At 36.4% G+C, this 20,377-nt stretch overlaps 1 protein-coding gene across 1 annotated transcript in view; it reads left to right on the top strand.

Moving 5' to 3' along the window:
- Positions 1-20,377, top strand: part of USP32 (ubiquitin specific peptidase 32) — a 121,261-nt gene that overhangs the window by 90,258 nt on the left and 10,626 nt on the right. Inside the window, exons 16-26 of the mRNA XM_012648638.1 lie at positions 540-621; positions 1,777-1,851; positions 2,404-2,542; positions 2,808-2,913; positions 4,095-4,268; positions 4,929-5,103; positions 5,569-5,720; positions 7,042-7,153; positions 8,220-8,431; positions 13,572-13,756; positions 19,342-19,428. Coding sequence (XP_012504092.1) covers positions 540-621; positions 1,777-1,851; positions 2,404-2,542; positions 2,808-2,913; positions 4,095-4,268; positions 4,929-5,103; positions 5,569-5,720; positions 7,042-7,153; positions 8,220-8,431; positions 13,572-13,756; positions 19,342-19,428 — 1,499 coding nt within the window. The remainder of the gene's footprint in view (positions 1-539; positions 622-1,776; positions 1,852-2,403; positions 2,543-2,807; positions 2,914-4,094; positions 4,269-4,928; positions 5,104-5,568; positions 5,721-7,041; positions 7,154-8,219; positions 8,432-13,571; positions 13,757-19,341; positions 19,429-20,377) is intronic.

Below are 20,377 nucleotides of genomic sequence, written 5' to 3'. Positions count from 1 at the left end.
TTTTCTCTAAGTGAAATGGGAAAATAATAGTATGTCCCTGAGGGTTGTTGCAAGAATTCAAGGAATTCATTCTGTAAGCACTTTAGACAGGGTGAACATAAACAAAAATGTATAATTCTGCCGTATGACTTTCGATTTTACATTCTCAGTTCCAAGTAAGTAATCAAGTTCCATTCAGCACACTTACTGAATTGCGTAACTAGGTACTAAAGAAAATTTCTTTTCTGCAAGCTTTTCAGAAAATTTAGGTCTTGGTGAACTTTGGCATGATGTATGACAGATCTTTTCCTGGTCCCTCCAAAAATTGTATATAATTTTGTTTTAGGGAGTAGAGAATGTATATGAAGTTCACATTGTCTTTCCCTAATTTTGCCACTTAAGTTGTAATAAATATTTGTAAACAACTATGATATGTTAAATATATGTACCAAGAGTTGTGTAACTGCAAGGAAGTTTTTAATTGCCATTCATTTTTATTTCTGTATTTGTTTCAAGTTTACTAACCAAATTAACAAAAACATTTCTTCCTCCTTACATAGAATTACCTTACTCTGCTGGATGATGAGGATCATAGATTGGAATATTTGAAAATCCAGGATGAACAGCACCTGGTAATTGAAGGTACAAGATGCAAGCATGTATCTATATTAGATTTTTAGGAGAAGAATTTAAAGAATTACTCACTAATGATCCATTATATAATTTTTCCCATGGCAACTATTATTTGATCATTATGTTTTTATGGTAAAGAAAACTCATTGAACTCCTATGTAATCTTACCTTAATATTTAGATTATTTTAAAAGAAAAAATTTGTTTATAGTCATTGGCTGAAAAGGGGTGGGAATGGTGAGTAAAAACAAGTGAATTCACTTACAAGTTTACAAAGTTTCTTAAAGTTTTCAAGCTACCTCTTTGAGTTTGAGTAAGAAGAGTAGCTTTCTTGCATAGTAGCACAGGCTATGAAAGGCTAGTCATCAAAACTGGCTACTTACTGGCAGAGCTACTTATATATTCACACATGGATTTACACACTGACACACGTCATTGAAAACTTAATGTGTCTTTTCCCATTAAGATTCATGGAAACGTTGCTAGCTGCCTTTGTATTAAAATGCATAGATTACTCTGACAGTTGTTGCAATTTAAGAAAGAATTATAATATTTCTAATGTTTTAAGTTTAAGAAATTCCATTATTTTTGAGGTTTAATTACTTCTGTAGATAGTTGAGTATAATTCTACTTCAAGTAGGTAATTGAAGGAATAGCTCATTAATTCTAACCAAGTGACTTTAAAGACCCCAGTGTAAAGCATAGGAATGGTTTCAGAGCTAGTTACAGTCAAGCACCACATAAAAGATGTTTCAGTCAACAACGGACCGCTTATATGGCAGTGGTCCCATAAGATTATACTGTATTTTTACTGTACCTCTGCTATGTTTAGATACACAGATACTTTTACCATTATGTTACAGTTGCCTACAGCGTTCAGTACAGCAACATGCTGTACAGGGTTGTAGCCTAGGAGCAATAGGCTATACCATATAGCCTGGGTTTCTGTAAGGATACCCTATGATGTTTGTGCAGTGACAAAATCACCTAATGGTGCATCTCTCAGAATGTGTCCTCGTCATTGAGCAACATGTATTGTAAAATTAACTTAATTTTTTTGATGTTCTGATTTAGAAATAACTCTTTAAAAAAAAAAAATGGAAGCAATTGAGGGGGCAAGAATTGGTTGGATGAAAAATTAACACATTCCTATCTGTCTTTCCAGTTCGCAACAAAGATATGAGTTGGCCCGAGGAGATGTCTTTTATAGCAAATAGTAGTAAAATAGATAGACACAAGGGTAAGTCTCCAGTGTAGTGTTTTTAAATGTATGGAGATGATTAAATCATTTAATCATTAAATCGCTTAATTATCAGAAATGATTTTAAATGTATTCTTATTTTTTCTTCTCTTAACTATTAAAGTGCTGACAACTTTTGATCTTGTAGTTCAAAATGAGTTAAGCCCCCTCTTCTTTTTTCCTGAAGCAGCATTTGATGTTGGTAAACCCAGCATCAAATTATTTTATAAATTTCTTTCTAACCCTGCAATTAAATAATTTATATATTTTAAAGACTTACTAGAAGAATAATTGTTTGAATTCTTTAAAAAATATCATGGCAATTAAAGAGAATAATTGGTGCTTCTGGGTTACAAATGACCATGGATCATCATGATTGCCAGACCCTCCGTGAAAAACCTTCTCGACTTTAGCATTCGAAAGACCTGCTAGAGAAAGATTAGCACCCTTAACTGATAAAAAGAGTTATAAAAATCATTGCATTGAATACAAGTAACTGTCCTATTACATTTTACTACAGCTAGGCTTTGCTTCTCATTTTATTTGTTCCAGTTCCCACAGAAAAGGGAGCCACAGGTCTGAGCAACCTGGGAAACACATGCTTCATGAACTCAAGCATCCAGTGTGTTAGTAACACACAACCACTGACACAGTATTTTATCTCAGGGAGACATCTTTATGAACTCAACAGGTAATCTTTCTTGAGCCATTGGCCTCTAAATCTTCTATGACTTTGATACAAACTAGTATCCCTTAAATCTCCTCTTTCTTCACGCTGGTTGGTAAAGATCATCATATCTTACTTGCCCTGTTTAGTATGAAATAAGGGCTAAGGTGTACTTCTCTTGTTTCAAAAAGAAAAGATATTTTGATGTAAGATGTTAGGCATTTTCATGCCCACATGATTGTGATTTATGAGAATTCTTTGGCAACAAATTTTCCTCTCAAACTTCTAGGACAAATCCCATTGGTATGAAGGGACATATGGCTAAATGCTATGGTGATTTAGTACAGGAACTTTGGAGTGGAACTCAGAAGAATGTTGCCCCATTAAAGCTTCGGGTAAGCAGGTTAAAATAATATGAAAGTATTTTATTCCTAAATAGTTGTAATTCTTTTTCTCTACTTGTTTTGTATGTTTAGCTTTTTAGTTTAGTAAATATTTTCAGATCCTTCACTAGACATAAACCAGATGTTAAATACTTGTTTAAATATATGCAAAATACTGCTATACATGTAGTGAGAAGGAAAAGACTGGAGGCACAGTCTAAATTTGGGATGTCATTCATTTTACTAATTTATCAAATATCTTATATGATGAATAAAACTTTGTTTGGTAATGCTTTACTATTAGCAGTATTCTAACTCAGAATCTGATTAATTATAACCAATACATTTTCAATATTACTAAGATAATTACTTCTATCTATAGAATATAAAAGTGTAGCAGAATGAAAGAATATAACTAATGGATACAAGTTTTATATTAATATGTAGTAGGTTTTAGTGAAGTTAGGATTATTACCTTTATTTAAAAACAAGGCATAATCCTTTTAAGTTAAAATTAATAAGCATAATATCTAAAAATTTGACTACTTGCCACTTGCCAGGCAAGTCTAATTACTTTTATGTGTATTAACTCATTCATCATCTAAATAATCCTATAATGTAATCCCCTTTTTATAGCTCAGGAAACTAAGGCTCAGAGTGATGAAATAGCCCAAGATTATAAACTAGTAAGTCCTCATAGTTAAACTCTATGCTATTCTGCCTCTAATAATAAACATTAGGGTACAACAAGACCAGAAAATGTAACTGTGGAAGAAAACATTACATTATAAAAAATAATGTATGTATATTATTTTATATACCTATAAAATATACATATTTTTTATACCTATAAAATGTGTAAGACATTATAGAACAGGAAATCTTTCAGTGTGAGCAAATCCTCTTTTAATATTTCTGTCTTAAGTAACATCTATGTGCTTAAAGAACTCAGTTTGCTTATATGATACTGAACTGGGACACAGTACTGGCCAAAGCGCTTCTCTTTTTTTTGTTCATTTGAGACTAAGATTAGAAAGAGTTCATGATTATCCAAATATATTTGCTGAATTAGAAGCAGGCTGAATTCTACACTGTTTACTTTCTTATAATACCTCTGATAGAATTTTGGGGCATGTTCATTCCCAATTTTATGGGGTAGGAAATAATGACTATGACTCTTCTCATATTTATAGTGGACCATAGCAAAATATGCTCCCAGGTTTAATGGATTCCAGCAACAAGACTCCCAAGAACTCCTGGCGTTTCTCTTGGATGGTCTTCATGAAGATCTCAACCGAGTCCATGAGAAACCATATGTGGAACTGAAAGACAGTGATGGCCGACCAGACTGGGAAGTAGCTGCAGAGGTTTGTCAGTTTTGAATTTCTAATGTAAGCAATAGATAAAATGTTCTGGCCACAAGTATATATAGCACAACTTAAATGCAAACTAAACTATTCTATGATCAGAATTTTGCTGTGAAAACAAAGGAGTTTCTATTTCTATGCTTAATTCTTATGCAGTAATACCAAAACAAAAGCACCTTTAATGAAAATATTAAAAATGTTGCCATTTCACATTATAAACTTTATGGGACTGGATATAGGAATAATTATCTAGTGGAATTTAAAGAATCCCTGTAATTGTTAAAGTAGTGTATACAGTGACCTATAGGCATGTTTTATCTGCTTTTTAATGGACAAAGACGTTTAATATTCATTATTGTATATGGTAAGAACAAATGAAAAATAGGATTTTTCCATCTGAATTTAATATTTTATAGGTTATGCAGAAAGGACCAATTCTATTCAATAGCTAGCTTTCTGTACTCAGTAGGCAGTACATTTTAAATTGCATATCTGAATTATAAATTTATAGGCAAAAAGCTTTTATATTTTAAGCAGAGATTAAGGATTATATTCTTTACATTTAAATATAATATATTTAACCTATTTTATTGAATTTGTGTAGAAATGCTTATCTTTTGAATTTTGAGAAGAAAGTTCTATAATCTTTTTAATCACTAGGCCTGGGACAACCATTTGAGAAGAAATAGATCAATTGTTGTGGATCTGTTCCATGGGCAGCTGAGATCTCAAGTCAAATGCAAGACATGTGGGCATATAAGTGTCCGATTTGACCCTTTTAATTTTTTGTCTTTGCCACTACCAATGGACAGTTATATGCACTTAGAAATAACAGGTGGGTCACAAAGTTCTGGAAAACTATTCAATTCTATTTTCTTTACCTTATGTAAACAGCCTAAATTTGTAAGTATAGTTATTTGTTCACAATGTATTCTCATAAAGATTGGTAGTCAGCATATTGTAATCTAGCAAGCTAGTTATAGACATCATTTGAGGTTTGAAAGATTTGGACCATGGGCCCAGTTTTGTGGCCATTGGTTGTTTTTTTAGTTTCAGACATGCCAGAAACTCTCTTTAAAACCTTACAAAGCCACTCACACTTCTATATGAGAGGAACATAAAAAATCTTGATTTCACTCAGTATTATCCCTAAGTATAGTCCGTTTTAACGTTTATGTATAAAATAAAAATTATAGGCTGAAATGTTTGCCATTTGCAAGTCTGATACATCTGTACACAGAGTTTAAGACTTTCAATGAAACCTGCATTTTACTGATGAAAGATCTTTTCTCTTTACTAGTAATTAAGTTAGATGGTACTACCCCTGTACGATACGGATTAAGACTGAATATGGATGAAAAGTACACTGGTTTAAAAAAACAGCTGAGTGATCTCTGTGGACTTAATTCAGAACAAATCCTTCTTGCAGAAGTGCATGGTTCCAACATAAAGGTAATATTAACTACTTTTTCTAGGAAACCTTTGATTCTGTCCTTCAAAGATCACAGCTTTCTCAATTATTATCAATATAGTAAATCAATAAATTGTTATGTTAAATGACAGAGGGAGATATTAAAACATAATAAAGGCCGGGCGCGGTGGCTCACGCCTATAATCCTAGCACTCTGGGAGGCTGAGGCCGGCGGATTGTTTGAGCTCAGGAGTTCGAGACCAGTCTGAGCAAGAGCAAGACCCTGTCTCTACTAAAAAAAATAGAAAGAAATTATCCAGACAACTAAAAATATATAGAAAAAATTAGCCGGGCATGGTGGCGCATGCCTGTAGTCCCAGCTCCTCGGGAGGCTGAGGCAGAAGGATTGCTTGAGCCCAGGAGTTTGAGGTTGCTATGAGCTAGGCTAATGCCATGGCACTCACTCTAGCCAGGGCAACAGAGTGAGACTCTGTCTCAAAAAAAAAAAAAAAAAACCACATAATAAAAACTTAACAAAAAAACTTAGCAAGTTTTCCAACCCAGAAACTTATTAAAAGGATAAAGGACTGTACTATAGCCTGGATGACAGAGCAAGACCCTGTCTCCAAAAAAAAAAGATAAAGGAATATTAATTACGTTATTATTTTTAAAGAGAACTAGGTAAGGCTACCTATATGGCGTGATCTAGCTGTGTCAGTATAGCATAGGTTTCCTCCAGAGAGTGCTGCTGATTCACTTACCATCTCTTCTGTATTATCACTGTCACTAGAATTCTTCCTAGGTTAAAGTATTTTGTGTGTTTATGAATGTATGTTTTTAATATTTATTTATGAATATATGTACTTGCCCTTTCAATACCCTAAGAAAATAGAGAGTAAAGACAGATTAACACCCATCATGTCTTCCTGCATACCAGTGGGGAAAGAAATAATCTAATAAATGTGTTGCCTACTCTAAACTAAGCTACCTATCATTGGTATCATTTACACTCATCTTTGGGGTTTCTGAACACACTTCCACCTCATTGACATTTTCTTAATATGACATGCAAAAGGGCGAGTTTGGGGCATGGATGCTTGAAATGAAGAATGAAGCTTAAGAAATTAGTCTTAAACAACATACTTCCTGTGCAAAGAGATAACAGTTTTCTCTGCACTGAGGTTAGTTTTCAGTTATTTTATCAAGCATTCATTCTTTACTAAGTTGAGAAAAATTATTGTCATCTTGTTTGTTTTACTGATGAAAACATCTAAGACATATTCTCTTCAAGTACATCAGACAGATAATTTTTCCATTTTATCTGAAACATCACCCCCTTCTCATCTTACTGGTTTTCTGTAGAACTTCCCTCAGGACAACCAAAAAGTGCGACTTTCAGTGAGTGGATTTTTGTGTGCATTTGAAATTCCTGTTCCTGCATCTCCAATTTCAGCTTCTAGTCCAACACAGACAGGTAAGATAGAACCAGAGCTCCTTTCATAATCTGAAGCTTTAATTATTGGCCTAGGAGTTGTCATCTTTTTTATATTAGTTGCACTAAGGATATTAGAGCAAAAGAATTTTGGAACCCAAGGAAAACCTTACTGATCATTCCTCATTTTGTAGATGAGGATCCTAAAATTTAGAGAACCTTTGTGAGTTAAGTTAGGTAGTTATTAGCTAATATACCACTGGAATTCAGATCTCTTTTAACTTCTATCTAATACTAATACAGCAGTGGATAGTATGAGAGAAACATACTACCAGAAAATACAAACAATAAATATAGGTAGAAAGGAATCTGTTTATCGAAGTTTATGTGTGATTTAACATGGTCATTCAGTGAGCCCTTTTGATCATTAGTATGCTTTGTCTATTTTTCTTTATACTGTTTATACTTAGGTTAATTCCTCTACTATAAAGGGCTTCATGAAGAATGAGGCTCCTCTCATTGGCACATGGTAGATATGATTTAATGTTGTTTTTTGTTTACAGCATCACTGTCCAATGGAATTCTGGCATGATGGAAACTTTTTATAATCTTTGCCATCTGGTACATTATCCACTAGTCACATGGGCTGTTGAGCACTTGAAATGTGGCTAGTGAGCCTAAGGGAATGCATATTTAATTTAATTTAAATTTAAAAAGCAGTATCTGACTGGAGGCTACTGTATTGGACAGAATATTTTTAGAGGAATGGAGAAATGCATTTTAGAGAATAGGAAAAAGAAAACAAGTGATAGAACTGTTTGTATGCCACAACATGGTGCTGATAAAGGTTTTTTTAGACATTCTGCTTAACAGTTTCCAATAGTTACTCTTGCTTTGCCATTTAGTCATAATTGTGAGTTATGAAAATAAAATCTGAAATTACAATCTTCCAATAAATCTAGAATTGTTATTTTAATTATGATTTTTCCTTGTCCTGTGTTAAAAAAGACCGCACTGTCAATGGTCCATTTCCTCAGGATACATGAGAAAAGAGCAAAGATGGAGGTTCTACAAGCTTATGATGCTGTATTTATCTTTGAATTCATAGACTTCTCTTCTTCCCCATCTACGAATGGAGTATTCACCCTGACTACCAATGGGGACCTACCCCGACCAATATTCATCCCCAATGGAATGCCAAACACTGTTGTGCCATGTGGAACTGAGAAGAACTTCACAAATGGAATGGTGAATGGTCATATGCCATCTCTTCCTGACAACCCCTTTACAGGCTACATCATTGCAATCCACCGAAAAATGGTTAGTTAAATGTTAGGCAACTTAACTGCTGGTCTTGCCAGTGTCATTTGTGAAACATAGCCATTTTCTGTCTTTGCAACATCTTCACTGAATGTATTTCCTCTTTTTTTTTTTTTAAAGACACAGGGTCTTACTCACCTTGTCACCTAGGCAGGAGTGCAGTGGCCCAATCATAGCACACTGTAACCTCAAATTCCTGGGCTCAAGCAATCCTGCCTCAGCCTCTCAAGTAGCTAGGACTATAGGCACATGCCACCACACCTGGCTGGTTTAATTTATTTGTACCAGTGTTTCACTGTGTTGCCCAGGGTGGTCTCCAACTCCTGACCTCAAACAATCCTCCCACCTCAGCCTACCAAAGTGCTGGAATTACGGACATGAATCACAGTGCCCTACAGCTTCAAGGTTGTAATGTGCCTTGATGATCATGCCTGTGAATAGCCACTGCACTCCAGCAAATTGTGCCTAATGTCTCCCTTAATAGACTAATATAAAACTATTGCATAAAAATCTGACTCTTTGATAAAAAACAAAGGAAGATTTAAAAACTGATCAGTGGACAATTGTTAAGGAGGTATTCATCAGGTACAGTAGCAACTGGGTAGAGTATAAAGGGCACTGAACTAGAAATCAAGCAACCTTTGTTTTAATTCTAATCCTGCCACTAGGTAGCTGATTGAGTTTTTTGGACTTTGGTATCCTAATTTTATAAAGTTAAAGGAGCAGGGCTCCTAGATAATTTCTAAGATCCATTACTTACTCCTACTTCTGTTCAAAAATTAACTTTATTTTTTATTCCCATCTTATTTATTATATTTATTGGATAAAATGTACCATTCCCTACTTATATAAAGAACAGATGAACTAAGCTTTGTAAGGATGCAAAGTCAGTGTAAAAAAATCAAGCACATTAATTACATAACATCAACAAGAGAAAATGAAATTGTAAAAAATGTACTATATTTTTCCTAGGACTGCTGTAACAAATTACCAAAAAACTTGATGTGTTTAAACAACAGAAATTTATTCTTTCACAATCTGGAGGTTAGAAGTCTGAAATAAAGGTTTCAGCAGGCTTTCAGCTCCCTCCAAAGGCTGTAGGGGAGAAAGCCTCCTTACCTCTTCCAACTTCTGGTGGCTCCAGGCATTCCTTGACTTGTGACTGCATAACTTCAATCTCTTCACACGGCCTTCTTCTTCTCCCTCTGCCTTTCTTTTATAAGACATTTGTCATTGAATTTAGGGCCCACCTGGATAATCCAGGAAGATCTCATCTTGACATCCTCAACTTAATTATATGCAAAAACCCTTTTGCCAAATGAGGTCACATTCACCGGTTCCAAGGGTTACAACATGGACATATTTAGGGGCCACAATTCAACCCACTACAGATATCATTTATCATAGTATTAAAAATGTTGAGTACCAAACAAAAATTAAGTACCTAAGAATAAACTTTAAAAACAATATACAAGGCATCTATATAGAACACAAAATATTGATAGAAATTAAAGATGACTTAAATATTGGAAGGAACAGACTAGGTTCATGGATTAGAACACTTAATATTTTAAAGATATCAGTTCTCCACAAACTTATCTACAGAGTCAATGTACAATACCAATAAAAATGATGCTAATGGTATGGGTGGGGGCGGTGTGTAACTTAATAAGCTGATTTTCACATGTGGATTACAAAGAATAACCAAGGCATACTTGAATACGGCATGAGAAATTGAGCTACCAAATATCAAGATTTATTTTATGAAGATATGATACAATAATGTGATATTGGTGTGAGAAAAGAAATAGACCAAGAATAGAATAGAGGCCAGGCTCAGTGGCTAATGCCTATAATCCTAGCATTCTGGGAGGCCAAGGTGGGAGGATCCCTTGAGGTCAGGAGTTCAAGAGTAGCCTGGGCAAGTGTGAGACCCCATTTCTATCAAAAATAGAAAAAAATACTGTGGTGGTATGCGCCTGTAGTCCCAGCTACTTGGGAGACTGAGGCAGGAGGATCACTTGAGTCCAGGAGTTTGAGGTTGCAGTGAGCTATGATGACACCACTGCACTCTAGCCAGGATGACAGAGTGAGACTCTGTCTCAAAAAAAAAAAGAAAGAATAGAATAGAGAGCCCAGAAACAATTTCACACATGTATGAACACTTGATTTATAACAAAGATGAGTAGTGTGAATGGACAGTCTAGAGAACCACGGCATGTATTTGTGACTTGGAATTGTTGTTAAGCACAGCTATAACTGGTGCCATAAGCTAAAATAATTGGATTATTCTGCATTTCTCCATCCCTTTTTTCCAGACATTATCAGATTATATATTAAGTACTCTGATGTACTTTTTGTCTTTCTAAGAAAATGGCTTTCTTCAATTATCCTGTATATGTAATGTTATATACAGTACTTAGTATATACTTGAGTATTATGTACAGGATTTTTATAATTATTGGACCATAAATATATATTGTCATCTCTAAATTTTTACTCTTTTTTTCTTTTTACTCTTTTTTTAGAGATAGAGTCTTCATTGCCTAAGCTGGCGTGCAGTGGTGTGATCATAGCTGACTGCAGCCTTGAACTCCTGGGCTCAAGTGATCCACCACCTCACTCAGCCTCCCTAATATTAATAGCTGGAACTACAGGCCTACAGGCAAGGGCGACCACGATGAACTAATTTTTTTTCTGTAGAGATGAAGTTTTGCTGTGTTGCCAAGGCTGGTCTCAAACTCCTCCTGCCTCAGCCTCCCAAAGTGTTGGGATTAGAGGCATGAGCCACCACATCTGGCCCTAAGTTTTTACCGTATAGCCAGTTCTCTATTTCCAGTTTCCTTCATGACCTAGCCAGTTGCTTTTGGGAATGCTTAAAATTGATTTTATTGCCTGTCCCAAGTCAATTCTCTTATCCCATTATTTCTGTGAAAGGCAGCATTGTTCATCCAATGCTAAAGGCTGAAACCGGAAAGTATTTTTAGATTTTTTTCCTTCTTTTCTAAAACCTCATATTCAGTACATCATTATGCCCTTTTAAGTTCTTCTTTTAAATTACTACTTTTAGTCTTATTGTTGAGTTACTTTGAAAGCAATTTATTTTTCATGTACTCCCTTCTTCAGGGTAGAAAAAGAAAGGTAATAAGGCATAAGCAAAATAGGCAAGAATATTCAGAGAGGTAAAGGGAGAAATAGGAAAACAGTGTACTGACACAACTAAATGATGAGTCAATTTTTAAAAAGAAAAAAGTGGTCAGAGAAGTAAAAGAATGAAAACTGAAAAGAGTTTGGCAATGTCATCAAGTAAAGAAATGGGGTAAGAACTTGGCACAGTTAGAGCAAGTTGAGTTTTTTCAGGTGAAAGAAAAAGTTGTTAAGAGAGGACAAAAAGAGAATTCCTGGTGCAACAGAACTGGGAATGGAATTTTTCCCTTGAGGAACTGAGCAGGTGTGGAACTCAAAGCCCTGGGAGAAGTTACCTATGAGAGGATAAAATTTGTGTGAGTTTAGCTAAGTTTAAAATTTTATAAAATATTTATACTGAACTATGTCTGTGGGTCCTGCTAACACATAACACAGGGTCTTAAAATCACATATTTAAGCTTAAATGAATAATGGCAAAATAAAATCCTGAAGAATCTGAAATAATAAAGAATGGTCTTTTTACTTAGAAACTAACTAACCCCTAGTGAGTTTATAAATCATTGATTTAACTTTTCTAACTACTCACACCAACCAAACTTCTCAAAGAATTAAATGTCCAGGCTTTTCAAGTGATCTTGAATTCCCACCAATCATTCTATTATACTAAACTTTTATTAAGCAGCCATTTCCAAGCTAATTCTGTGTAATATCTCTATATTAAAGAATATCATAGAAATCTCTTTGACATACTCAAAGTGAAATTTTTAAAATTTTACCTTTTATTCTATCACATATTTAAAAAACAAAAAGACTAAAGCCACTTAGCTGCTTTTAGGAAGGTGCATAAGTTGTGAAATTAAATAACTGAATTGCACAAATCTCCAAAAATTTAGGAATTGCTGCTCTAACAACCACTATCAACAGCTTATTCTTAGAAAATTGGGCCAGGTGGTGTGGCTCACATCTGTAATCTCAGCACTTTGGAAGGCCAAGGTGGGGGAATTCTTAAGGCCAGGAGTTCCAGATCAGCCTAGACAACATAGACCCCATCTCTATAAAAAAAAATTTTTTTTAATTATCTGGGTGTGATGGTGCATGCCTATAGTCCCAGCTACTCAGGAGGCTGAGTGAGGCGGGAGGATTGCTTTGAGTCCAAGAGTTCAGGGCTGCAGTGAGCTATGATCATGCCACTGTACACTCTAGTCTGGGTGACAGAGCAAGACCTTGTCTCAAAAAAAAGAAAAAAAAAAGAAAAGAAAAATTGCATTTTGAGGGAAGTTTTTTGTTTAATGGCTTTTTTTGTTGTTGTTGTTGTTTGTTTTGTTTTGTTTGAGACAGCGTCTCACTCTGTCACCCATGCTGGAGTGCAGCGGTGCCATCATAGCTCACTGTAACCTCAAACTCTTGGGCTCAAACAATCCTCCTGGCTCAGCCTCCCAAGTAGCTGGGACTACAGGCATGTGGCACCACAGCTGACTAATTTTTCTATTTTTTTTAGAGTCAGGGTCTTGCTATGTTGCCCAGGCTGGTTTTGAACTCCTGGCCTCAAGTAATCCTTTCACCTTAGCCTCCCAAAGTGCTAGGATTATAGGTGCGAGCCACTGTGCCTGGCCTTTACTGGCACATTTTCTAGAGAAAGAAAGAATTTTAGTTGTTTAAAAGCCTTGAGCTATGAAACTATTACTAGTTTTTACATATGATTCAGTATATGTGAGGATTGTTTATCAGAGAAAATATATTAATTGCTGAAATTCAAATTTTATAGATAGGCAACAACTCTGAAATTGGCAATAGCTCAACTTTTCCATAATTTCATTGTAAATAACCATTCTCTTCATACTAATAAATACGATTATATAAATAAGGAGAACAATGTGATGGTGACGAATTTGAAAATGGTGGTAATGGCTGTTATTGGCAGTGTTAAAAGAACAAAAGAGAGGAATCAGAGGCTCGTCTTTTCAGTTCCCTCTTCTCTTGTTTGTACACATAGATGAGGACAGAACTGTATTTCCTGTCATCTCAGAAGAATCGCCCCAGCCTCTTTGGAATGCCATTGATTGTTCCATGTACTGTGCATACACGGAAGAAAGACCTATATGATGCAGTTTGGATTCAAGTATCTCGATTAGCCAGCCCACTCCCACCTCAGGAAGCTAGTAATCACGCTCAGGATTGGTGAGTTTGGGGGATCAGCCAAGACTTGTGGCTTCCAAACTCCAGAAGAATAATTTATATGAATTCTGTGTGATTTATAAGACCCATTCCATGTCAAGTTAATCATTCTTGAAAGAACCGTTCAGAGAGCATATTAACCATTTGGTTTGATATTTAGAGTAGAAGAGACTATACAGCTTCCTTTTGTCTCCTAAACCTTCTAGTGTCTAATAATCCTTCCATTCTCTAATCTCTTACCTAAATCTGTCCTGCCAATGCTTCAGGTAATATCCTTGTCTTCTGTTGTTGCAAAAGTGGAGAGAGAGTATGAATTCACCAAGAAATTTGTATAATCTCAGTCCTCTGAAAGACAGAATGAAAGTGTCAGTGCAAATGTCTATACGTGAACTTTGAAAAGGTCTCATGCTATAACAAATGATTCACTTGGGTTGTTTCCATATTGTATTAGTCCATTTTGCATTGCTATAAAGGAATACCTGAGACTAAGTAATTTATAAAGAAAAGAGGCTTATTTGATTCACGGTTCTGCAGACTGTACAGGGAGTGTGGTGCTAGCATCTGTTTCTGGTGAGAGTTTCAGGGAGTTTCCAATAAAGGCAGAAGGTGAAGAGGGAGCAGGCATGTCACATGGCAAGAGAAGGAGCAAGAGAGGGAGGAGGTGGTACCAGACTCTTTTAAACAACCAGCTCTTGTGTGAACTAATAAAGTGAGAACTCACTCATTATCGCGGGGAGGGCACCAAGCCATTCATGAGGGATCTGTCCCCATGACCCAAACACCTCCCACCAGGCCCCACCTCCAACACTGGGTATCAAATTTCAACATGAGATTTGGAGGGGCCAAACATCCAAGCCATATATATCATTCTGCCCCTGGCCCCTCCACATCTCATGTCCTTCTCAAATTGCAAAATATAATCATCCTTTTCCAGTAGTCCCCAAAAGTCTTAACTCTTTCCAGCATCAACTCAAAAGTTCAAAGTCTCATTTGAGACTCAGGCCAAGTTCCTTTTTTTTTTTTCTTTTCTTTGTTGTGATTTTTACTGGAAAGATAACAGACAGAGCCATGTTCCTTCTAGCTGTGAGCCTGTGAGATCAAAAACAAGTTATTTACTTCCAGGATACCATGATGGTATAGGCATTGGGTAAACATTCACATTCTAGAAGGGAGAAATCGGCTAACAGAAAGGGGCAATAGGCCCCATGCAATCCCAAAACCCAGCGGGACAGATCATTAAATCCAGAATGATCTCCCTTGACCTATGTTCCGCACCCTGGGCATGCTGGTGCAAGCGGTGGGCTCCCAAGGCCATGGGCAGCCCCAGCCCCATGGCTTTGCTAGGCACAGCCCACATGACTGCTCTCACAGGTTAGAGTCTGGTACCTACAGCTTGTCCAGGCTGAGGGTGCATTCTGTTGGTGGCTCCACCATTCTGGGGTCTGGAGAGCAGTGACCCCCGTCCAATAGCTCCACTAGGCAGTGCCCCTGTGGGGACTCCAACCTCACATTTTCCCTCATCACTACCCTAGTATAGTCTCTCCGCGACAGCTCTGCCCCTGTGGCAGGCTTCTGCCTAGGCGCCCAACCTTTTCCATACATCCTCTGAAATCTAAGTGGAAGCTGCCAACCCTCCATCACTCTTGCATTCTGCATGCCTGCAGACTTAACAGCATGTGGAAGCTGCCAAGGCTTAAGGCTCATGCCCTCTGGAGTGGTGACCCAGATACCTCCCACCAGGCCCCACCTCCAACACTAGGGATTAGATTTCAGCATGAGATTTGGAGGGATCAAGCATCCAAACCATATCACATACCATGTCATTTTAATGTGGAATAATTTTATAAATCTAGGTAAAGATAATAAACATTTTCTGTTTTCTTTCCCTTCCTCCTACCACTGTTGTGTTAGATTAGTAAATGCATTTACTTTTAATAATTGTGGGGATTGTGATGTCTTTTTTGTATCTCAATTAAATTGCAGATCATTTTTGGCTATCATAGTGCAAATGAAAGTTCTGCTTCTGTAATAACTGAGTGAAAAAGTTCTTTTTGCTTATTTGTTATGATGTGAAGTCTTTTGATGATTAGCATTAGTGCTTAAGGTAAATAAATCTTAAAAACTGCAGATAATAGATACGCAATTTAGTTGATGAGTGTTGTGTTTAGTAAAAATGACAGTTGAGCAAATTTGAAGTGAAAGTCTGATTTAGTTAAATGGCTTCTTCTAAATGAGGGCTTTTCCTAGGACTTGCAAATGAATTAGATGTGGGGTATAAGGGAAAGAGGAGTCAAGGCTGGGTTTTCAGCCTGAATAATTGTCTGCGAGTGTTGATACCATCTGATGAAAGGAGGAAAACTAGATGGAGAAGGAGCAAGTTTTGGCAAAAAGTGACAGGAATCAAGTTAAATTCAAGATGTCTGTTATATATTCAAGTGGGAAATTCACTTGAGTGTTTTTTGCTGGAGATATAAATATAGATGTTCTCAACAAATAGTTGATATTTAAAACCCTGAGACCAGATGATATAATTTATAGAGTTGAAGTACAGTCATCATTAACTCTTGACCACTTTTATTTCATCCATACCCTTACCAACCCCACTAGAGTCTATATTTCCCTCATTTTAAAACATTGTGGTAAGATATACATAACATAAAATTTACGATTTTAATCATTTTTAGGTGTAAAATTCAGTGGCATTAAGTACATTTACAATGGTGTACAACCATCACAACCATCCATCTCCGGAACCTTCTAACCTTCCCAGACAGAAACTCAAACCCACTAAGCAATCCCCCTGCATTTCCTTCCCAGACACTGGTTCTCTAATTTATTTTCTGTCTCTGTGAACTTTCCTATTCTAGGTACCTCATAAAAGTGAAATCATGTAACACCTGTCTTTTTGTGTCTGGCTTATTTCACTTAGCATGTTTTCAAGATGCATCCATGTTGTAGTATGTACCGGAACTTCATTCCTTTTTATGGCTGAATAATATTCCATTGTATGTTTATGCCACATTTTGTTTATCCATTCATCTGTTGATGGATGCTTGGGTTTTTCCACATTTTAGCTATTGTGACCCACTAGATTCTTTTGATGGAAATCAGAGGCATTTTTTCATTTCATTCATGAATATTTCAGTGTGTATTTCTAAAAGACAAGCTCTTATTATCTTTTTAATGTCTGAAGGACCATTCTATCTTTAACCCACTCCAACCCCCATGCCTTTATCTATACCATTCCACTAAAAGCTTGCCCAGAGGTCACTAAAGACTGCTATTTTGTCAAATCCAGTGGGCAATTCCCAGTCCTTTTCTTACTCAAGCTCTCTGTAGCATTAGAAACCACTGCTCTTGCTTTACTTAACTTCTGGTTAGTTGCTCACTCCTGGTTTTCTTCTTACATTACTGGCTGCTCCTGAGAAGCCTCCTTTGTTGCTGCTGCGTTCCCTTTTCCAACCTCTAAATGTTGGACTACATCAGGAATTAGATCTTGGGCATCTTTTCTATCTAATTCTCACTCTCTGAATTATATCATCTGGTCTCAGGGTTTTAAATACCAACTATTTGCTGAGAACATCTATATTTATATCTCCAGGAAAAAACACTCAAGTGAATTTCCCACTTGAATATATAACAGACATCTTGAATTTAACTTGTTTCCTGTCATTTCTTGCCAAAACTTGCTCCTCTAGTTTTCCTCTTTTCATTAAATGGTACCACCATTCACAGACAATTGTTCAGGCTGAAAACCCAGCCTTGACTCCTCTTTCCCTTATTCTCCACATCCAATTCATTTGCAAGTCCTCATCTAGATGAATATATTGAATACGTTGGGGTTCATTGTACAGTTCTCTATTTTTGTGAGTGTTTATGTCAGTAAGTTTGAAAATGGGATTAAATGAACAAATTCCTGGAATTAAGGGTCTATACAGAAGAGTGATTGTTTTGAAGTACAGTGGGTAGGGAAGAAAGGGAGGGTGGGAGGGTAGGGATTGGAAGTTTCTGTTGGATCAAAGAATTGTTAGAGTAGGGATATTTGAATAAGTGACCCAAAAGCATAAGAGTTGGTGGTTGCAAAGTAGGATACTTGAAACTGAGATTTTGGAGGTAGTAAAGTTTGTATTAACATAGTTTATAATATGACAGTTGGAGAGACTGGATCACACGGTATGGAGGAAAATTATTGTTGGAAGACAGAAGGCCAAGGTATTGTTGGGTTAATTACATTGATGTTGATGTCACCAAGAATATTAACAAGAGAAATGGTGGAAGAAAAACAGTGAACCAGGTGCTAAAATCTTTAGTGAATAAAGAAGAGATGCACCTTCCAAAGAGGAATAGTAGTTGGCATAATTCAATAGCACATGCTACAAAGAAGCTGGACTTTGTTCAGGAAAAGGAAGAAAGGAGAAATCATCTAGAAGTGGCAAAGAGGAGTGAGGAGGAAATCCACATTACCTCCAAGTTCTGGGATGTTTGAGAATAAAGAGCACTAAAGAGACTGTATGGGAAGCAGGATTTTCAAGAAAGCCAGGCTTCATTCAGTTAGAGCAAAAAGGTAAAGGATATTTTCAGAAGAGAGGTGTTGCACAGTTCCCTATGAGAGTGTCACTTGATTTTTTTGTCCCTTTATCTTTCTTTTGATTCCTCACTCACTGTTGACATGATTTAGACATGATACTAGACAGTTTAGGCTATCAATCATCATTCACTGGACAAGTTATGCAGAAAGAAAGGAACTCCTGTGCCAGACATGATACGGACTTTAGCACTTACAGTGATGCTTTATCATGATTTCATTACCTTCAGCAGCCATGTAACAGTTGCTACCAATTACCAAATGAGCTGTAAAGAATACCACTTTTATGTTATATTCCTTTTATTACTTCTTCTCCCCTAGCTTTATTGAACTATAATTGACAAATAGGAATTGCATATATTTAAGGTGTACAACTTGATGTTTTGATATATCTATAAATTGTTGCATTGCTTCTTGGTAGGGCAAGGATGAGTAAATTTTTTTAAAAGTTGGAGAACTCAAAGGGCTATCTTGAAACAACTGTTGGCAGTTAAGTTACTCTAAGAATAGTATGTAGCTTACAGCTTTGAGTAGCTAAGACAGGGAGGAGGCAGTACCTGGCATGTACCACATCAGGGATTTTGATTAAAGAAGACTTCAGAATATACACAGCCTTCTGTGATGTGTCAGTGTTCTTGTCATGGAAAGGCCTAATTATTTCAGTTTAATGCGAATTAAATAAAATTAGGACTAAGATAATTGGTGTTTGATTTCTTGATTAGCTTATGTTGTAAAAATTTTGTGGACCACGTGGACTTTCTTAGAGACATTTGGCAGTCTAGTATGTCTTATCCTTTGTAAGCAGGGATACAGCATAGAAGTCCAGCGTGTGGTTGGCATGGGACTGCAGCCAATGGATTAGGATAAACTGCATTGAGCCGTCAACATATTGCAATGGCAAATGCCCCTTCCTAGGTTTATTTCAAAGCACGATGAAAAGGAGTTGGACTTCACCCCAGAAATGCTTATTATGCTCTTTGGTTTATGTTCCCTTCTGTTTCAGCGATGACAGTATGGGCTATCAATATCCGTTCACTCTACGAGTTGTGCAGAAAGATGGGAACTCCTGCGCGTGGTGCCCATGGTATAGGTAAAGTAATCTTCTGCAAAAGAAAAATTTTCATAGCATTTCAGCTTCAGGAACTATGCCATTTTCATAAGATTTCCAGTTTTGAGAAGTAATAGTAAATAACAAGAAGTTTAAAATAGACTTAGGAATTGTTCCTTCATCTCTTTCTTGTGAGGTCAATAGCTAAGTTTTGCTTTTGAGACTTAGCTGGTTTTATAAACTCTACAGTCCACACCAAATTCTTGGCTTATGATCAACATTTATTATTCTGTACCTTCTGCTCCTTAAATGTAAATCTGTTTGGCAATTCTGAGCCCGGTAGAACATAGTCTACTTACTAGACCCTGCTGGTTTTTAAAAAGTTATGGAGATTGATCATTGCTATCACACCAGAGAAAGTGCCTGACAATACTGAAATCAACCTTTCGAGAACTGTAATAGACTTAGCAAACTAAGTCTAAATTAGGCATTAGAACCATGGCTTTATCATGTCCTCGCCACCTCCCCTAGCAACTTTATACGTTTATTTATTCATTCATTTTTATTTTATTATTTTTTTTTCTTAAGACAGAGTCTCACTGTGTTGCCCTGGGTAGAGTGCAGTGGCGTCATGGTAGCTCATTCCTACCTCAAACTTCTGGGCTCAGGTGATCCTATTGCCTCAGCCTCCCAAGTAACTGGGACTACAGGCACGCGTCACAACTCCTGGCTAATCTTTCTATTTTTAGTAGAGATGGGGGTCTCGCTCTTGTTCAGGCTGGTCTCGAACTCCTGAATTCAAGCAATCCTCCTTCCTCGGCCTCCCAGAGTGCTAGGATTATAGGCATGAGCCACTGCACCAGGCCTTATATACATTTATTTAATGTACTATTTTACAAACAAAGAGATAGGTGTTGTTATACCAGATAAATTTTCTTACCTCAGTGCATTAAATAACAGAATTTAGAATTTCTTTTTTTTTTTTTTTTTT

The sequence above is a fragment of the Propithecus coquereli genome, unplaced genomic scaffold (genome assembly GCF_000956105.1).
Source record: "Propithecus coquereli isolate 6110/MARCELLA unplaced genomic scaffold, Pcoq_1.0 Scaffold291, whole genome shotgun sequence".
Taxonomy (NCBI): Eukaryota; Metazoa; Chordata; class Mammalia; order Primates; family Indriidae; genus Propithecus; species Propithecus coquereli.
The sequence above is the reverse complement of the archived record's forward strand: the minus strand, read 5'-3'. Positions and strand labels throughout refer to the sequence as shown.